General features: G+C 42.2%; 1 protein-coding gene across 1 annotated transcript in view; it reads left to right on the plus strand.

The window, feature by feature from the left end:
* The window catches only part of klf7b (Kruppel like factor 7b), a gene marked incomplete at its 5' end in the record, with an annotated part of 71,016 nt that overhangs the window by 30,035 nt on the left and 20,118 nt on the right, over nucleotides 1-20,863 (plus strand). The window contains one exon of the mRNA XM_080498637.1: nucleotides 19,686-20,337. Coding sequence (XP_080354763.1) covers nucleotides 19,686-20,337 — 652 coding nt within the window. The remainder of the gene's footprint in view (nucleotides 1-19,685; nucleotides 20,338-20,863) is intronic.

Consider the following 20,863-nt stretch of genomic DNA (forward strand, 5'->3'; position numbering starts at 1 on the left):
GTGGTTCCTGTCTTGTCTAAATGCACTGTTTGGGCGTGAAGAAAGTCGAATTTGCCCTTTCAGTTTTCCACTGAGGCGACGACCGATGTTTCTTTGTGTTTAAAAAAAAAAAAAAAAAGACTCATTCATGTACAGTCTGGTTTAAAGGTTAGACTGTTGTCTGTGTGTGTGTGTGTGTGTGTGTGTGTGTGTGTGTGTGTGTGTGTGTGTGTGTGTGTGTGTGTGTGTGTGTGTGTGTGTGTGTGTGTGTGTGTGTGTGTGTGTGTGTAGACAGCAAGACCATAATTTCTCCTGCCTGGACAAATGCCTCATGGTGGAGGACAGCCTGTCCGACGTGACTAATGACCTGCAGACAGAGAGAGAGAAAGCGAGGGGGGGAGAGAGAGAGAGAGAGAGAGAGAGAGAGAGAGAGAGAGAGAGAGAGAGAGAGAGAGAGAGAGAGACAGACAGAGGGAGAGAGAGAGTGGCTTCATTAACAGAAAGCACAACAGACAGAGGAACAGATGATTCTGCCGCAGATTTCAATCCCTCCATCTCGGCCAATTAATGAAATGACTAGCACACACACACACACACACACACACACACACACACACACACACACACACACACACACACACACACACACACACACACACACACACACACACACACACACACACACACACACACACACAGACTGAGAGGAGACAAAAGGGAGAGAAAGGCCATAAGCCTGGTTAAGCAGTATTAAATTATTCTTCAAATTAAAAGCCTGTACCTGCCTTGTCCTTTTACAGCTCCGCCTGTGTGTCTGCGGCCGTGCACGGCGGCGCACATGCATGCGCGTGATTAAGCTGTTAATTAATTTTATGCCCTTGTATTTAATTATCATGGGCAGTGAAAAAGGAGCGTGTGTGTGTGTGTGTGTGTGTGTGAGTGTGTGTGTGTTCAGACAGTCTTGAGTGTAAAACTCCACGCCAGGCGTCATGGAAACTTTTCTGAAAAGTGTTTATTTGTCTCACATAAATGAATAATTCTCTTTCCGACAACGCTGCTGGTTTTTCTTTTTCCTCAGCCCTTTTTAAAATGTCATGATTGATTTTTATCTAAACAATGTGTTGCTGCGTGCGGCACGGCGGTGGAGTGGTTTGCTCTTTCGCCTCACAGTCACTAACCTCAGTTTGATTTCTGTCTCACAGCATTTCTGTATGGAGTTTATATGTTTTATCTTTGAGTGTCTTTTTCCCTGGTGCAACCAGAAAGACATGCTTGTGAGGCTAATTAATGACTTTAAATTGCTTCTCCATCACCATTTTCACACTGACCTGGTTACACAGTAACTTTAACCTAGACAGCTGAATGCAGGATTAGTATAAACGTGTTTAAACAGCACAGTGATCGTCAGCAGTGTTGGTAAAGACCAGCTCTTTACCATCGTTACAATGCAACCGAAACACAACTGCTACCAAGCAGAGAGAGGATTGTATAGGAAGAAGAAAAAAAATCAACTGGTAAGACTTGTTAATACAGATGCAGCGCTTCTCTTTTTTTTTTTTTAACCTGGGTTGGATCGATAATATGAAGTACTGTATACTACTGTGTATAGAACTTCACAATACATCTAAACTCCTGAACAAATACTGTTCTTTTAAACCATATATTATCTCATCACAAGAAACAGCCAGCTTGTCAAGTCATTCATGCTGTTCTATATTGAATTATTACAATAGATTGTGGAATAGAGCTCCAATGATGTTATCTATATATATATATATATATATCTATATATATATATATATATATATATATATATATATATATATATATATATATATATATATATATATATATATATATATATAGAGAGAGAGAGAGAGAGAGAGAGAGAGAGAGAGAGAGAGCGCAGTTATAAAATTATACTCTTAAGAGTAAATTTGATAAAACACCAGTTTTGCATTATATCAATTTACTGCAGGTTATCATTTAGGCTCTTATACTGTATTATGCATGAAATACATGTTTTGATAAAAATCTCATTTATGTTGCTTGATTGACAGCCTGTGTGGATCAATTACTCTAATTCAGTTGAATACATGAGCTTTACATTAGGAGGCAGGAAAGCTTTCCACACTTGAGCTCTCAGGAATGATGACGTGCTTCAGCTCCTCAGAGAAAGAGGGGGAGAAGAGAGCGTGAAGAAAGTGGTGAGAACAAGACAGAAAGAGGGGAAGAAGGTGAGGAGAATGAAGAGCATGTGACCTTTGCTTTGTGAATGAGGAAGTGAAATGTGTGTGATGTAGAGAGAAGAGATGGGAGAGTTGTTTATAGAGGTGAGAGAGGAGGAGGAGGAGGAGGAGGAGGATAAGGAGAAGGAGGAGCAAGAGGAGGAGGGAGAGTTGGCTGCTCAAAGGCATGAAAAGATGGAGAGAAGATGGAAAGCGAGGGAGGGAGAGCAGTTACACAGCAGGAGCGTCTGAGTGCTCCCCTCCATCAGAGACTGTTGATTAAAATTTCATTGGCTGAGGCTGGAGGTCGGAGGTGATGCTCTGCTGTGTGTGTGTGTGTGTGTGTGTGTGTGTGTGTGTGTGTGTGTGTGTGTGTGTGTGTGTGTGTGTGTGTGTGTGTGTGTGTGTGTGTGTGTGTGTGTGTGTGCGCGCGCGCGCAATAGAAGCCCAGAGCCTCGGTCTTCTTGCACTCACTCACTCCTGCTCTCTCTCTCGCTCTCTCTCTCTCTCCCTCTCTCTCTCGTTGGTTAATTATCTTTCTTTGTCTCAGTCCTCTGAGCTCACCGGACTCTAATTGGCTCTCGGCCGTTAAACTGCTCTCCTTTCCGTTTGCCGTCTCGTTCTAAGATTAAAAGCACTAATTTACTTGCTTTTAGTTACCACTTACTAGCTGCTGCCTCAGTTAGAAGTGTCCTGCTTCACTGCAGCACCTTGTTGATGCAGGAATGATTTCAAAGAGGCGGTGTGGAGCTGCGGGTTCAGTCGGTACGTCTGAACTGCTGCTTCTTTATCACCTGCTTTTTAAAAGTTAATGGACTCCGGGAAACAAAGGAATTAGAATTTGAAATGTGAACCTTTTCACATTATTTCACTTCTACAAGGGGAAACAGTCCAACCACAGACAACGGAAGAAAACAACAGAAAAAAACAACAGAAAAAACCCCACAACAAATATGCAGATTTTATTTTCGAAGGCACAGAGAAATATGAGACACTATAAAGATACATATAAACTAGATAGAGCCATGAAATGCCTACGATACTGGAAGCCAAGCTGATATATAAGTGATGCCACAATGAAAGCATCAGCATTAACATCAGAGATCACATCGCTCATCAGAATTGCCCAATGAAGAACAACGTCAATGCTTACAAATAATTTTGGATGCAACAAAATTAAAAGGTGATACAGGAGCTGCAAATGGAAGACTTCATTGTTGGACATGCTGCTGGCTTTGCACAATTAAAAACAGCATAATGTTCAAATTGTGTCCATTTTCCTTCAGATGTGTGAAAAATACTTTGAATTAAATGTAGATGATTTTTATTATTTGCTTTTAAACAAAGGTAAACATTCAGAGTTTTGATTTGTAAGTTACTCTCCTATCATTTCACTCAAGTTCAGATTTGGCTGCATGCGACCTCTCGACTAAAACACGTTTGAGAACCTTCGATGAACAGATTTATTTCTAAAAAATGACGCTGCGAGCTGTAAGATAAAGGTTCAAATGGTGAAACACCCCATAATGATTTCACAGCACAACAAATGGGACCAGGCTTTGTGCTTTACTTCCTCCAAACTGCTGAACCGTTGGCCGTGTCTGTTCAGCTACGCTTTGTCCGTGACGTTTGATAAGCCAAACGAGTCAATAAACGGAGGAGACAACCGGCACGGAGACAATTTATGTCCTCTTGTTGCGGCTCCAGACTGAGCCGTGTAGCGTTTGTCCAGACTGACCTTCGCTCAGATCACAGTCTGCGCGCTTCCTCCGTCAGGTCTCGTCTCCATTAACCTCTTTTATTGAAGCCTCCTCCTGCTTTTCAAATCGGACCCCTCGGGACTTTCAGTTTGTGTTGCTGCTATTTCAATCAGAGTGAGAGGAAAAGCCGGAAACCCCAGGCTGAGCACACAGGTGCTCACATAAACACCACGTCAGCTTGTTCGCACTTGTAATATCATGCTGTCACTGGATTCGTGCGCTCTGGAGGAAGATGTCAAAGTATATGTTGGGCTGATCGTCATTATTTAGTTTTGTGTCTGTGTCATAATGTTTAAAGTTCAAAGTAACGTAAAATTTAGGTTGTGCTGCTGCCATTCAATGTATCTTTATTGAATATGGGATGTAAATACAGGGGGAGTCCGTGCTCCTTTAATTAGAATTGCCAAATGTACAGACTATATAGCTCATTGGAGTGCAATTTGCATCTGTCCAAAATGCATTATGATGACGTTAAAAAAAAAAAGAAATGTAGATGTCAGTGGACCATGGCAGTAATGGAGGTTTTTCGGTGACATTATAGATACAGTCTGTTGTTATACAGGTGACATCTAGTGGAAACGGATGGTATTTTTTGCTTTATAGTCATATATAAGTTGCATGATCAACTGAACGTATAAAAACGAAGCAACTCACATTCCACATAATACAGTTCATAATACAGAGTGTTGTTTCTGATTGTGTCTGTTAATAATGCATCTGACAAACTGGCACTTCCCTTTGAGACCAATCTTTTTTTTTTTCTTTTCCGAGGCAAAATTAATTAAAATGTGTTTGCTGTAACATTCTGACATGTTTGATGGCGTACTCCCACAACATGTCCAACATCACGTTGTATCACGTTTCAAATTGTGCTCTTGGGGTTTTAGTGCTTCATCAAATCACACGGTGGCAAAGTCAAGCAAACAAACACCAAAACAAAACCTATTCAGGTGATTGTTCTCATCTCAACAAGGAATAATACATGCAAAACCCTCATTTGAATACTCATCATGGTGTCATTTAAAGTATTTATTTTTTATGTGATCACCTGCAAATCACAAGCTTCTTACATACAAGCTCTTAGTAATTCTGGCCCGAAGGTATTTTACTTAATGCACAATGACGGACGTGACTTTGACATGAGTTTATTCAGGTTTTATATACAAATATACACATGAATAATCTCACAGCAAACTCATGTCTGTCGTTTTCCTTGTCTTGGAATGTTATTTGCACATGAACAGCTGTGGAGTCAGAATCTCTTTGCAGCCCTTTTACACATGAAACACGGAACCACCAGAGCGGAATGGAGAAGCTGAACTGTTAATTGTCACACGTTCAGTCAGGAGGTGAAGACTGACGAGATCTGAAAAGTTAGCTCAAGAAGCTTTTTTTTTAATTATTTCAATGTCAAAGTTAAATGGCACGTCATGCTCGGACTGTTGTGCGAGTCACTGAAAATCATTGCTCAGTTATTAGTCGGTTCTTTAGATACGACAAAAGTAGGGCCACCTTTGAACCTCCATTCCTGACATGTTGATGCCAGAAGTCTCAGTGTTTTTGACATGTGATTTAGGGAGGGCATGATCCCTGTAACTCAACATATCTGAATGCTCATCTCAGTTAAACATTGTCCAGAAAGTAAAAGTATATAAATCCTTTAAAATGTCCTATTTTTTTGCAAGAATCCATCATGAAGCGAGGTCTGATTTGCATCTAGGTCATATGTATGGACCAACACGGTGTGTCTGCCACGTTGCCGCACAATCAATTATAATATCTGGTGTTACTACTGAACGCTGCCTTGAGACAATGAAGGTACGGCTCAAAACACTAGTGAACCCTCAGGCTACTGAATTGAAGAAGTCTTAACCTTTTACTTTACAGTCAGTCGTGTAAACAGCAACTGAGCGATCTTCTCGGCACCGTGTGAAATCCTGCCAGGTGCCTTTACAATTCAAAGAGTGAGTCATTCACATTTTTTTACGAGTCTGGTCGAGGCTTGCCGTGGCGTCCGTGTTGATCGGCGGGTAAAACGTCAGACCGGTGCCCCTCAGTGGCGCCGAAAACACAGAAGGCTTGTGCAGAGTGTGGAGAGGTTTCAGGGGTATCGGGGGCAGTCGCAGTGACAGTGTTGGAAGGCAGAGGCAGATTGAGACGGTCACTATCCAGCAGAATGATTCTGGCTCATTACTGCAGCTGGCTCCGGCTACGATGCAGTGCAGCGGCATGAGGAAGCTGCTGTTTCCAAAATGGCAGCTGTCCACGAGCAAGCCGAGGTTCGTTCTGCATTATTTATTCTGCCGTGTTGCACCATATAGAGGGATGCACTTGCACGCCCTTGCCCCCATACGTTTGGCCCGAGGCTGTCGAGTGGATTTATTATTTTTTTTGGCAGTTTCTTTTTTTTTTCATGCTGTTCTTCCATATTGTCGACTCCAGCCAACCCTCTGACGGCGAACGTGAGAGGGGCCTTAACAGATAAGCACCGGGGGCTGGACGACACTGAATCCGTGGCGGCTGAAGGGACTCACGTCGTACTATGAAGTTCAGACATAAATACCTGTATTATGAAATGTATTTGTAATTACTGTGGTTGGATGTTTCAGTCTAAATGTGTGGGAGGATGAGCTTAAACACTGTGCACCTCCAACCCTCACACATTCTGTCCCAATGCTTCTCACAATATGAGCCGTCACTTTTCACTGCTATTATGATTGTTTCACATACATAAACTAGAAACCTTTCAGTTTGTCCAGAGATTACTATTACTGTAATTGGCACAATTTCAACAAAGCAAATTACATTCTGAATCTAGTAACTGTGTGAATGTAGTCTGCTAACTGTTATCATTGGTAAGGTTCTACACCTGGGCTTATTTTACCATTTAGATATTTAAACCTGACAACTTTAGTGATTCATGGTTTCACTTCCACGATTTCAGCTGCAGGATGTCCGCTGGTGGAAGTGAAGATGTCGTTTTGGTTGTTGTGGCGTCCCTGTGAAGATCTCCACCTGAACTCTGGAGGAAACCAGAAATGAGCAAACGTACCGGCGTTCTTTTTAAATACTACTGGTAGTGAGGAAGTTCTCTCCTTAATTGTACCCAATTATACTTTCCCACCACATGTTCACTGAATCACTCCTTTGCTATCAGTCGTTACAAAATTATCTCGTATTCGAATCATGTTGGACTATTTAGTGACTTTCAATGTGTCTAATTCGGGGAATTCACCCCCGAAATGTGAGTCGAAATCATTCAGCGAAACTGATGCCGTGTGGGAGAGGAAACAATTATTTCTCGCAAAACTTTGTGCACTTTGAGCGAACGCTTAATGCATCAAGTTCCGAGCTTGTCAGATCAGATGTGACACCATACAGTCGCGACTTTACAGGCGGCACTCCAGTCCCTCACAAAGACCTCAAACATTCGCTGCACGGCGAAGCCGAAGCTCGCTCCGACGCTCCGACGGCTGCTCACTGCCGGTGGCATCCGTTTGATATTGTACACACTCACGAGCACGAGGCATCTCGTATTCACAAACATCAGTTAAAAGTCATTATGCTCTTCTCACTCTTACAAACATGCACATCCTCTGTGTACACAGCCACATCAGCAAATTAACTGAATAAAGAGCCTCTTTTTGCCTTTTCTTTTGGAGTGGCTAATTAGCCATCAGAGCCCGCTGTGTGGAGGGAGTGAGATCCATCAAGAGGTAGAGCTTCAAAGAGCAGTTTATGGAAGCCAAAGAGCTTTAATTAGGACCTATTTGTCGGGAAAAGTGAAGGGAAAAACATAATTTGAAGCCAAAAACGCCGTACGATGCGGAGGGAAAATAAACACGTTCGAATGCGCACACACACGGATAAAGAAAGGCGGCAGCTAACTGAAAGGATCACAGCCGACGAGTCGAGATCCTCACAGAAGGTTTTCTCTGCAGCAGAGCGAGCGGAAACACACACGTCAGTTTTCAGTGAGTGAAGAAAGCTGCAGCCACACGGCGCCATATACGATGAATAAAAGTAGTGCGGGGAGGAGGAACAGAGCCTGTACCACTGTGTGTGCTTTAATTTCACTAATGAGAAGGTTTTAGCTACAGAATGCTATTTTGATGATGTGTGAGGGATTCTGGTGGTCTGAAAATTGGGGGTTTTTGTTGGGGTTTTCTTTTTCTGTTTTTTTTTTTTTATCACAAATTCCAACATATTTATGAACTCAATCAAGAAAATTGAATTATCTAATGACCTAATCACATTTTAACAACAGGCCAAGGAAATGATTGAATGAAATTAACAAGAGAAATAAAATATCCATTGTTAATGTTACTGTATTACAATCATGCCACAATTAAACTGTTGTCTTTCTCTTACTTTTTCGTTTTTAAGTGCCGTTTTCACTTTGGGGAGTTTTAATTCATTAATTAACATCATCATTTCTTTTATCAGCTCCCACGCGGACTTACCTTTTCTTCAATTGTGGTTATGAACACATGCTTTTACAGTCGTGCGATGAAGTTGTGGTATTAATCTTTCTAGTTACCTCTGGTAATGTATCACTCACGAGGTGCACAGGCACGGTTTAGCCTCACACCTCATGCAAGGCATCAGCTCAGCCGTCACACTTTTACAGGTTTAAAAAGTCAGTGTAATGAAGTATATTACAGTAAACATACTCAGTCACACTCACACCAAACTGTCATTTAAATGTACGCTCACACAGCGCAGCAGAAAGGCGACGAGGGTCTTTGAAATGATGTTATTAGAACCACAGAACCAAAACCGTCGCTAAAGTTGATCTTGAATCATTTATTTAAACAAGCAATGTCGATCACGTGTATTTTCATTGTTGTCGTCATGAACCAAAATGGCATTTTGGGTTTTGCTTGTTTGGTCAGAACATTTGGCCTATTGGGCTGACGGAAATGACTTTAGTATTAAATTCCACTGCTTTAGTAATAAAGCAAACTAAATTCACCCTCAGACTTCTTGCTGCTGCTTTACACACCAAAATAACAAGAAATCAACTGAAATGGACTCATAAAAAGTAACTGAACAAGACAAAACTAACTGAAAATAACAAAGTTGTTGGAAGTTATTAGAAAACTGGTTAAAAATGGTTAATAAGCAAACTAGAAAACATGTAAAATACTTTTGAGGGACTCAAATTGAGTGAGAAAATCTATTTTTCTAACAGTTGGTTTTAGTATATTGAAAAGCAGAGTTCATCTTTGAAAAATCCAGCGTACTTTAACAGAAACACTTGAAGATATAAAGTTAGTATCTCAATTTGGGGGGGGGGGAGATCTTCTGTGATGTGCTGTTATCTGCAGCACCAACAGAGAGCTGTGGAGAGATGAAATGAATATTCACTCTCTTCACTTCATCGGTTAAAAAAAAAAAAGCTGTTTACTGTCTGCCAGCGTGCCCCTGACCTCCACATTTACATCATGTGATTCCCAGCATGCATTGCACTGCAGCTTCAGCTGCCTCTCATCACACAGATGTCTTCATCTTCAGAGGAACTTTTGTTATGTGAGCACTCATGAATAATCAAAGAAATGTGTTGAAGTGTTATTCTGCCGTTGCTGAAAGTCACATTAGGCTGCGTTACCTCTCTCTTTAGACCTTCTTCAAAGGGTTTTAGTAATATCTATGCAGGAATAATTTAGTGTGATGTATTCTCACTCTTTTTATGAATTTTTCCAGGTTGTACACGTGTGCGGTGTGTGTTGTCACTAGTTAAGACTACAGGTACTGCACATCAGTGCGAGAAATCATGAGAATACATAATAAGCAGAAGTTTAGAATAATATTTATCATGACACGTAACTGATATACAAGCATCCAAAAGAACACACGAATAGATTAAAGTGGGCCTCTCTTCATCATAAAGATGGATGTTTTTTACTCAGAATTTACTTGAGCATGTATCTTGTGCAAAAAAAAAAAAATGGCTTCAGTACCTAATGACGTTGGTAAAAGGTGATTTTCAAAATCACGGGTCAGCGTCTAGATACAACCCAACGCAACAAATCTGGAGCTGTTTCTCCTCTTGCTCAGTCGATCATTTGTGCAGCAATAACCACATGTGAAGCCGATGATTATAGGAAGTGTCACTTCACAGGAGCCCGTAAATGGCTTAATTTCACCATTGTCCTAATGGAAGCGTCTGTAATAGTCGCACAACTGTGCGCATGTAAATACAGACGGAGCGTCTCCTGCTGAATCCACTTCAGTCTGTTTGTTGAGCTTCGTCCTCGATGATCCTTTGTCTGTCAAAAGCTCTTAGCGCTTCCATCTCGAGCCCTCTGCTCTCTGCATTCATTATTAATGGACCTCAGCAGGCTGAGGACACACACACACAGCGAGGCAGGACCTGCATGTCAGTGGTAGCCGTTTTAGATGGGATATTAAAGCAAACATTCAAATATGAAGAGGAAAACAGGCCATGCCGGAACAAAGATTGAATTTCTCTTTTGTTTTCATCTCATGTCGACGTGTGAAACCGGAGCTGGTCTCATGAAACTTGCTAATCCCGCTCAAATATTGTCGGCTGTCTCAGTCAACAAATTGTTGAATCTATATTTAGACGAGTGCAGCTTTGAAATGAAGCGGCAACTATACTCAATCACAGCTGCCTTCTATTGCAGAGTTGACCCTGAACCCTGTGCTTCTAACCTTGGATGACCTTGACCTCATTTTGACACACAGCCAGGCGTGTGTGTGTGTGTGTGTGTGTGTGTGTGTGTGTGTGTGTGTGTGTGTGTGTGTGTGCGTGTGCGTGTGCGTGTGCGTGTGCGTGTGTGTTCAAGACAGTCACATACACACACACACACACACGTTTACAGGTCATTTTAAAATCGCCAAATACCTTCAACTGCATGTTTTTAGGCTATACGTGGAGAAAAGCTACACACACAGCAGAACATGCAAACCCCACAGTGAGAAGTTACCCAAGCCGGAGTTTGAATCAGGGATGTTTTCAGTGTGACGGAAAAACCACCGACCAGTAAATCACAGGCAGTTTGAAATTCATAATGGTTTGCAGTGCAAACTGAGTTAGAAGTGTTATTTCCTGAATTAATCTGAAATTTCCCATCATTGTTCTGGCACATGTTGCTCTTTTCAGTCTCTTCTGCTCACTACTACGCCTGCTTACACTCCACGACAGCTTATAAATTCAACTTGACTCTAAATGCTAACTTGAGTGGTTGCCACTGTACAGTATAACTTCCTGATACAGCATGTGCACCATGTAATGTTTCCTTTCAATTCAATCTATTTCTGTGTCACGTCAATAATAATCCGAGTCGCCACACAAACAACCAACATGTCCAAATGTAGTATTACACATTCAGTTGTGAGACCCATAGAGATCACACTCTTAAAGCTAACACAGAAACTCTTGTGAAATGTTTACCAAGATTACTGAGTTAAGGTAATGCACATTTTTTTAATCACTTTCGTTTTGCTTTTTAGGACATAGCTGCCAATTAACAGCTACCGAACCCAGAACACTTAATTACTGCAGTGAAGAATAAAACTCTGCTCCTTATATGCTGCTTTCACATGAACTCATACAGACTATAACTTCAGTCTTGTGGGAAAGTCCTAGAATTGTGAATGAAAAAAGGAAAAAGTGTGTACCTGCAGAAATCACAGCAAATTGGCAGTTCTTGTGAATAATGTGTCGAGAATTACCACGATGCAGTTGAATGGAAGTATTCTGAATTTTTATTAGAATGTTGATAGCTGGCAGTCAGGTGTGTTTTTTTTTCTTCTATGAAAACGGCCAGAAACAGGTTTTAGTTGATGGTGTTTAGTCTTGTAAAGCCATCTGCTGTACTTCGAGCCATGCAGTTATCCACCGAGTGACTCTGTGTACGCCTGCTTAAAAGAACATTATTCTTCTTTTAACCGTGTTACTGAGAACAGGAGCTCGGGGGCTGTGCTTCGCCAACACAAACCCAGGATAACGTCGTTCCCAAACTCTACAAATTGCCCAAATTCATTTCGCAAATGAATTCATCCAGTGAAACGTACATCAGAAAGCTTTGAGAAAACAACAATCAGAAGAGGTACCATGAGAACGGTGCACCGGAGTCAACAAAGAGAGTTTGCAACTTTTCCCCATGTGTGGGTTTCTTCCACATTCTCCTTTCTACGGTCAAAAAAATGTACTTGAGAGGGTATGTGATGGGAATGATTGTGAGTGACAGCCTGTCTCTGTGATGGACTGGTGACCTATTCAGGATGGCCCCTGCCTTCACCCGCAGTGAGCCGGGATTTGATCCAGCCCCCCATGAATGAACCTTCAGTCCCAAATGTGCAAAATACGATAATGGAGCGATACCATTTGTCCAGGTTCTGCATTCATTAAATTCTAAATTCCATTTGTATCCCAGAAGCATTCAGGTATGTAGCACATAGAGTAATACCACTGAAAACCTGTAGGGGGCAGTGTTGTGCAGTACGGCTCACGTGCGACCACTAAAAGGCACAAAGCAGATAAAGTCACTTGATAGATAAGAGAAGTGACGATCCCCTGAGGGGAAGACTACAGACCTGTATGTGCTTACAAGTACATCTTCAACATGACCTCACAAAAGAAACCCCAGATGAGAATATCTCACTAAAATAATTGAAAACATTAGGCAACAGACTACCCCCCCCCCCCCCCCCCAGGGAAAATTTTAAATGTGACGCAAATATTTGTTTTAGCAATGTTTAACCTGTTTCATCGACGTTACAAACTAACATCTAATCTAAACAATTCAGAACCAACAACTCGCACTGCCCTCTACTGGTTGTATTCACACAACGCCAACTTAAGCAGAGCATGGGAATGTTTGAAACGCACGTCCCAATTTATGTGTGTAAAGGGAGCACATTTTGGCTTTCAGGTGGATGCAACTGTGTCGAGGAGGGATGGATGGATGTGTTTTGCCCCAATCTATTGGTGATGAACAATGAAAGAGAAAGATGAATTTAACCCCCCCCACCCCCCCCCAAACAATAAAACCAATTCAGCAGAAGTGATTGGTATGTTGTGGGATTCCAAGCTTCCCCAACCTGGGAACTACACGGTGAAGTGTTGTGATGAACAGCTCTCATTGGTCGGGTGTAATGAGCTGGAGGCTGTATGAAGCTGAACGATGGAGCCCAGCGAGGGACATTTATTTTAGTTGCCGCTCTGAGTGAGTGTTGATGAATGGTGGCAGCCGAAGGAAGGTGCTGGTGAGCTCCTCAACCATTATATCTGTTTCCAGATTCAGAATATTTTATTGATCCCAGGGGGGGAAAATGCTTTTGTTCCAGGTGCTCCATGCAAGAACAGAAATTAAACACAGAACGAAAGAGAGCAATAAAAATAAAGATTGATAGGCATAAGCAGGCATTTAAATACAAGCATACATTGTGCAATATACAAATGTACAAGAGATGGAAACGTGCAGTGTTGTAAAGAGTGTCTGACAGTCGGGGAGATCAATGATCCAGTGTGATGGCCAACACTTGAGTTTTTAAAACACTTTGACACTTAAACCCTGGTGAACGCAGCCATGAGCTGGCAGTGTACTGGTGGAAACCCTGCTTCTCATTTATTTGACTTTTAAACCCACTAATGGGTGTGAAGTATCTTGGAATGACGCACGAGTGCCGACATGTCAAATACCGCTCAGCCAAAATTTGGTGAAAACAGTGTTAGCGCTTTATTCAGTCTGAGTCTTCCTCGCTGCGGCAGTTTGTTCAGCTGACGTCTGCCTTCAAACAGGGTTGTTTTTTTTGTGGGTTTTTTTCTTAATTTATTTATTTATGTGTTTCTTTGTCAGTGGAGTATACGTCGCTTCCTTCAGCATCCCATTGTTGCTTCGTGATGATTTCGTTGTTGAAATTTCTCCAGCCGCCGCGGCACGTTTCCACGAAGAAGGCGCGTGAACGTGTTACTGGACTGTTGGTTTGTGTTATTCGACGTGACCTTTCTCCATATGGTGTGGGACTGAGCGGGGGGGAACAGGAGGTGAGCCCCACACATGCTATCAGTCTGAGCTGTTAGCCAGCCGCCAGCCCTCGCCCGCGCACGCGCGCGCACGCGTGCGCCCACCGCAGGCCCAACATGTCATTGTTACCTGATATTCCTGGCGTGTAGGAGAAACCAGGCGAAGGGGGAAGGTCATACGCGTGATGTCAGAGGCGACGCGCTCACCGCCGGTCGTGGGTTTGAGCGCCACTCGCGCTTCCCGCACTGCCTCGGGCTCCCTCTACCCTCTGTCCTCCCCACCCACCTCCCACAATCCTCAGCCCCCCCCACTAGGAGACACACAGACCCTTCTATTTTCTGATTCTCACTCCAACTTAAAACGAGGCCTGTTTGTACGAGCTGTCTCTATAGTTTGTATTTACTGTATCAAAGAGAAATATGTTGCCGTTTTGTGTGACAGTCATGAATAATGCATGTCAGACATGCAGTAGAAGAGACGAATGCTTCTCTCCTGAGTGGGAAAAAAAAAAAAAAAAGAGTAAGATTTCACATCAAATTTAGCATTTTCTTTAAAAGACTTAACTTTAATTGCTTCTTGTGTACTGCACACAGCAAGAGAAACATCCCCAAAGAAATGAAAACTATAGTTCTGAATAATAATCAGATATCAGTAAATAAATAAAACCAACTCAAATTAAGGACAAACCTGCATAAATTAAATATCAAAGCTTACATCTTCATGAACTTTTCATTCAGATCATATCAGGAAATAAATACAACAGTGTAAATAAAACTAAAGTGATAAGAAGGACTTTAAATAATAGAGTTCCTTTCAAACCTTTTTCTAGAGATCTATTCCAGACGTCCTTATGTAAGGTATGTCGGTGGAACTGAAGAAACCACACAAAGACAAGAACTGATCAGTCCAATTGTGAACTGTCTTTGTTTCTAAACTGATGATTAGGGTGTCAAGAAGTCTGAAAAATTGTTTTAATTTAAAGGGTCAATCCTCCTATATCCTAGCTGAACCTATACTCAGGACATATTTTGACTTCATGGCTGTAAAATGATCACAAATGTGCTTCTGTGAATGTTTCCTTTATCCCTTTAAGAAAATAACTCCAACTTTCAATAGCTGGCAGTTGTTCAACATGAGTGTGTGTTTTGTGTTAGCTCGGGTGACAAATGTGTGACAATCTGAGAGTCTAGCCTGTGACTGGCCATATTGAGGACGTTATGGTGGCCACTGTAATGATTCATATATGGGTGAAAGACTCGGCTTCTCCGCTTTCTGAATTTTCTAGAAATGTGTACGTGCAGGTCTTCAGGTTCAACTCCCACTGCTGGCAGCACAGCCTATGACCCCCGGCAGCCCCCGCCCCTTCTAGTACGTGTCGATAAGGTTATTTGTGAATAGAATGCAGAGAAATATATTCGCTGTAGTATCTGATTATTAATAAGTACACATGCAAAACCCAGTCAACACGATGGGAATATAAGGTCTCAAATACGTTTTTATCGTTTATTTGTAGATCACAGCCACAGTATTTGGCTGATTTCATTGTGAGCGATCAGCATATGATATACAATCCATGCTGCTGTTTGGTCATGTAATAAAACCTCTTACTTGATTTCGTTCCACCTCTAATAATCTGCTGTGGGATCATCCCCAGTACTGATGTCCAGATGCATTAGCAGAAAACTGCTCTCGTTTAAAGAGGAATGTAATAGGGCCATTTAGCATGCTTGGCTGGATATTGTGTTATATTCAGGGATTAATAAAAAGGAATACAAACCCTAACATAACAAAGCAGCTATTTGGACAAAAAAAAAAACCAAACCAGAACAGTATGTGAGTATCAACTATACAAAAAGCCTTGTTACAAGCTGTCTGAACATACATGCTTATCATTTTTCATAAGTTTTCTTATGAGGCAAAGTAACCCCCCTTCCCCCTCTCCCCCTCTCCCCTCAGGAAATATATTTGATTTATATTCATATGCAAATGTGCATCCTTAGGATACATTCTTTTAAAAGACAGAAAAAAAGTAAAGAGAGGAAGTTCAGCTTATCACCACTCGACAGATGTTCCGACTAAATGTGTTGGTTTGTCTCATGACTGAGGCTGAGCAGAGTAAAGCCGCAGAGCTGGCCTGTCTGAATGGACACAGTCGACCAGCTGGAGCTGAAACCAGACAAGAAAGAAGACATTTGTATAGCGACTGTAATTTGCTTCAATGACAGAGGTGGAAGAAGCCAGAGGATCAGGATGAGACCCTTCAGCTGCCAACGGCCTTTGGCCAAGCGCAGTAAATTCATTTTCCGAGAGGATGCAGTGAAGGCACCACGCTGCAGGACGGAGCCAGAGCCAGGTAGCTTTAAGAAAGTGCTGAGTGGACAGAGCCAGGGACAGACCTGCTGTTTTTAAGCAAATCAAACAACAGCAAAGACCTTGTGAAAGCCACACAAACGTTTTTGGACAGGATTTAATCCAGGATTTCGTTTCAGGCAGGGATCCTAAACCTCCTAAACCTTCAGCTTGTTCCGTTCTGAAGTGACGTGGTGGCTGAGAGCCAATATGTGTTGTTATTAGTTAAATCAAACAAACTGTTCTTAGTCAGCAACCTATGTATGAAAGAGGAGTTTTGTGTAATTGCCACGGATCACCATTTAATTCTCTTGTGTTTTTTGTTTTGTTTCCATAAACGTCCTCAATCAGGGCAAGAAGCTACACATTAGCCATAAAACACACACATATCTTAAAATGTTTATACTTATTTCATCACTGGTTGCCATGTGCATTCCTCTTTTGTTCTCTGTTGCAACACATCTGGAAAGAAAATGGCCTGATATGGATTTCCTTAGACATCCAGCAGCCAGAGTCTTCTTGTGGTTGTAAACTTTCCATCTCTTAAAGGAGAGAGATTTGTTTTAGGGACGAGGGATGGAAAGGAAATTAGAGATACGTAAGCTCCTGATACGTATGCTGTAAGTTACTCTGCTACATCAAACCATCCCATATAATAAGATTCAACCTTTACTTCACATGAAGTCAAAGCTATAAGATAGATGTTCCACAGAAAGTATTAATCCCTCACGGAAACAATAAGTCAAAATGAAGACGTGTGCATTTGTTAAACGTTTGTTTCACAGTGAAAGATTTATGATTTGAACCTGGAAGTGGACAGGGCTTCTCTCTGCGGAATTTTCTCTGTGCCTGTATGAGTTTTCCTCAGAAAGACTTAACATCTAATTGCTGCATCATTAAGACCTGTCCATGATGCATCGTGCCTTTCACCATGTTTCACCTCCTTTTCCGGCTTTCAGTGTGGATTTTGTATATTTTCTTCAGATGATACAGTTTCCTCCCTCTATCTGGAAAAAATATATATATAACCTTGAAGTTTACTGAAGGACTCCAGCTTCCAGAGCGCAGGTCTGAACAAGCCATGTTCAGGTGGTGGATGAATTGAATAATAATTTGCACTAATTAACTAGTTAAAAAAAACTAAAATGGAAATATTTGGATCACCGGTTGAGCGAAAGAAATTGTAAAATACAGGGACAGGCTTTTTTTGAGCTAATTATTTTGTATATGTGAACTCCAACCAGGCAGTGTTTCATGGGGACGTTTGAAAATATCTTGAGAGCAAAACTATATTTATTAAACACACATTTCACAATCTTAATAAGTATAATATATCTGCGGTGTGATGGCTGCAACAGGTCGAGTGAAGCTCTTCCTTTAAAACAATCCTGCTCTAAGGTGGACGTTAATTAAATAATAAAGTTATTTATTAAGATGGGGAGGAAATGTTCTTTTAAACATCAATCTCTTATGTGAATAATAACACACCTGCTCAGGGCTTTGACAGCTTAACATCTGGTTTGCATCTCTATTAAACACATCAGAAGTCTACTTTTTCCCTCTTCACTCTCTAATAATGGCTCTTCTTCACTTTACATCCGAGTTAAACAAGTCGCGTGAGCTCCACTTGTATCACCTTTAGATCACACTCTTCCATCGCTGCTACATGTGTCTTGTTTCTCCCTGCGTGAGAGGGCAGGCAGCCTTTCGATAATAACCAGTGTTGCCGGTGGGAAGGATCAAAGGAGAACAAGATCGAAACAAACAGACCTCAAACGTGCGGCTGGTGTTTGAGCTGAGAGGAAGTGAGAATTACAGAAAACATAAAAGTTTAGACAGGAGAGGCCTGGAGGTGATAAAAGTAGGTGAGTTGACTGAAAGGTTCTTTTTTTTTTTTTGGCTCAGACCTCATGAGGTAATCTGTCAGGTGCCCTTGACCAAAGCACCGAAGGCCACCGCACCAACAACTGTGCTGATGTTGTTCTGCTGCCAGCAACTACTGTAACGGCAAACACACAGCTGTCTGGGCTATCTCTGGATGATTAAACACATTTAGAGATGCCTGCATATTTTCTCCCCACTTATCTCGTTCGTCTCCTTCCTTCCTTTGCTTGACTTTCCCCCTCCTTCAGCCTCAGTCCCCTTTACGTTCTCCGTCTTACGCCGTAACTTCCACGGCTGGTTGATTTGGGTGAGCAGAGGGAAACAGGCGAGGCTTCCACAGTTCAGGGCTCCTGAGAGCTCGCCCAGGCAGCAGCAATCAATCACAGACTAAATCCCTCCTCTCTCAGGACCGCCGTGTGCCAGGTGACATGGTCAACAGCTGCAGAGAATATAAAGCCTGCAGCGGGCGTCTGAATTTAAATAGACGAGTAAACAGGGTCTCTTTAAAGTCTACAGCGAAAACCTCTGAGCATACTGTTGTGCAAATAGATTCTACGAGGCAAGACTCCTCGCACAACTGCACTGATCATTTGTCCAAACATTTTATTGTTTCCTGGCAAATTTGTCTTGCTAAAGTCGGGCGGCGCTGAGTCGCCGAGGTAAACTCGGCTCGACGTTGAAATCACTTTGCGAAACGTCTCACGGCGAGGGTTGTGTATGCAAATGTTTTTTTTTATCTGTTGTCTTTTTGCAACAAATATAACAAATATAAACAGCTGTGATTTCAGTTGTCTAAATTTCATTTTTGGCAATTTCACAATTTAAAAAAAAATGTTTCTCTGTATTTTTGATACTACTGAGGAGTTACTTTCACAACTGTGTGACAAATTAGTGAGTCGTGCCCGTGATTGGAGGGTTATCCTATATTTACCGTATACTATATAGCTCAATATTTCTACTTTACTTAGTTTTGAATTAATAAGACACCATTGAACATTTAGGAGTGAGGTATAGGATTACTATTGCAACAACACATCACCAGTGAGGTAAAACTAACCTGACTGTCTAATCCCAGCTCACGTTCCCTATTAGAGGGTTATTTCCCATATAGATCATTAAAACAAATACTTGCACACGTATATTGAAGGCAAAAAATTATTGTAAGTTGTATGTGATTGGTACTGCATATGAAAAATATTTTATTGAACATGCAGTTTTAGAGTCACTTTAACAGGTTTATACCCCCAGGATAAGCTCATCGTCTGTGTCTTTTATATTTAAAAACTCAAACAACAGCCACAAAAACTTGAGCAATTCAAAAATGCAAGTTATTCATCAAGCTTGAATTGTTTGTTTGATCCACATCGGCTGTGTTACTGAGCTGATGCACTAATGTGTGTTGAACTTGGTGAAATCATAGAAAAAAAGTTTAGTTTTTTTTTATTTTAAATGTTGTTTCTGACTCTTTATGCGTTTTCTTCTTGCAGACATGTCTAGAGCTGGAGAGGTATCTTCAGACGGAGCCCAAGCGCCTCTCAGAGCTCTTCGACGAGGAGCTGGATTGTCTCCTAACGCCGGCCTTCATGCAGGGCGGCGACAGCGACGAGGACCTGATGGACCCCCTCCTCCCCAGCCTCCCCGACCAGCCCAGCCCGCCCCCGCTACTGGTGACCCTCCCCAAGGTCCAGGCCAAAATCCTCCAGGTGCCCAACCCCGTCAAGAGCCAGGCAGCAGCCGGAAGCGAAACCCTCACGGCCAAGGACCAGGTCGTCGGAGGAGTCAGTGCGGCTCAGCTCAGCGCCGCCGTCACGTCTCTAACACCGCCCTCATCGCCGGAGCTCGGCCGGCACCTCGTCAAACCCACACAAACACTCACTGCGACGGCAGACGGCACGCTAACGCTTAAACTGGTGGCGAAGAAGGTGGGGCTAGGGGCGGCGAAACTGGTGGCAGCGCGGGCGTTACCGTCCCCGCCCAGCCGAGGAGGAGCCCTCAGCGACGGCGAGCAGGGAGGCGGAGGAAGTCTGGGGGGAGATGTACCCGAGAACAAGAAGAGGGTCCACCGGTGCCAGTTTAATGGCTGCAGGAAGGTTTACACCAAGAGCTCCCATCTGAAGGCCCACCAGAGGACTCACACAGGTAACAAACAAAGCTTGATTGCCGTCATTAAAACCACCTGCTTTGCCACCGGTTTATAATAAGATGCTGTTGGCTTTCTGTTCTAAACTGAAACTGAATATGTGATTACAGTGCTGCCTTTTAGCTACAATTCAAAAATATCCACATCACTGCACAAGACTTGTAATCTTTTATATACCCGAGGCTCCTATGACCAAATTTACAACAAACATGAGCGCGCAAGAAACCTGGAGGACCTTTCGATTCATTAGTATCAAACGTAGTTTGTGAATTGCTTTTGTGAGATTGGCGCCAAATCCTCCATTTCTCTCCACCGTGTAACAGTAAGCACACGATAGAAACATTAACTTTGACTATTTCAACTTTCTTACAGAAGTGCAGTCGTTATGTCAGTCTCACAGATGCCAGCTGAACAAACTGCAGAGTCAAAGATTTTTGCATGAACTTTGTAAGATTATGAGGTTATTCTGGGTAATTCTTAGTTTTGGCCCAGGTCCTCTGTGTTCTCTCAAACTGGAGAACAGAA

Source organism: Blennius ocellaris (assembly GCF_963422515.1).
Source record: "Blennius ocellaris genome assembly, chromosome: 6".
Classification (NCBI taxonomy): Eukaryota; Metazoa; Chordata; class Actinopteri; order Blenniiformes; family Blenniidae; genus Blennius; species Blennius ocellaris.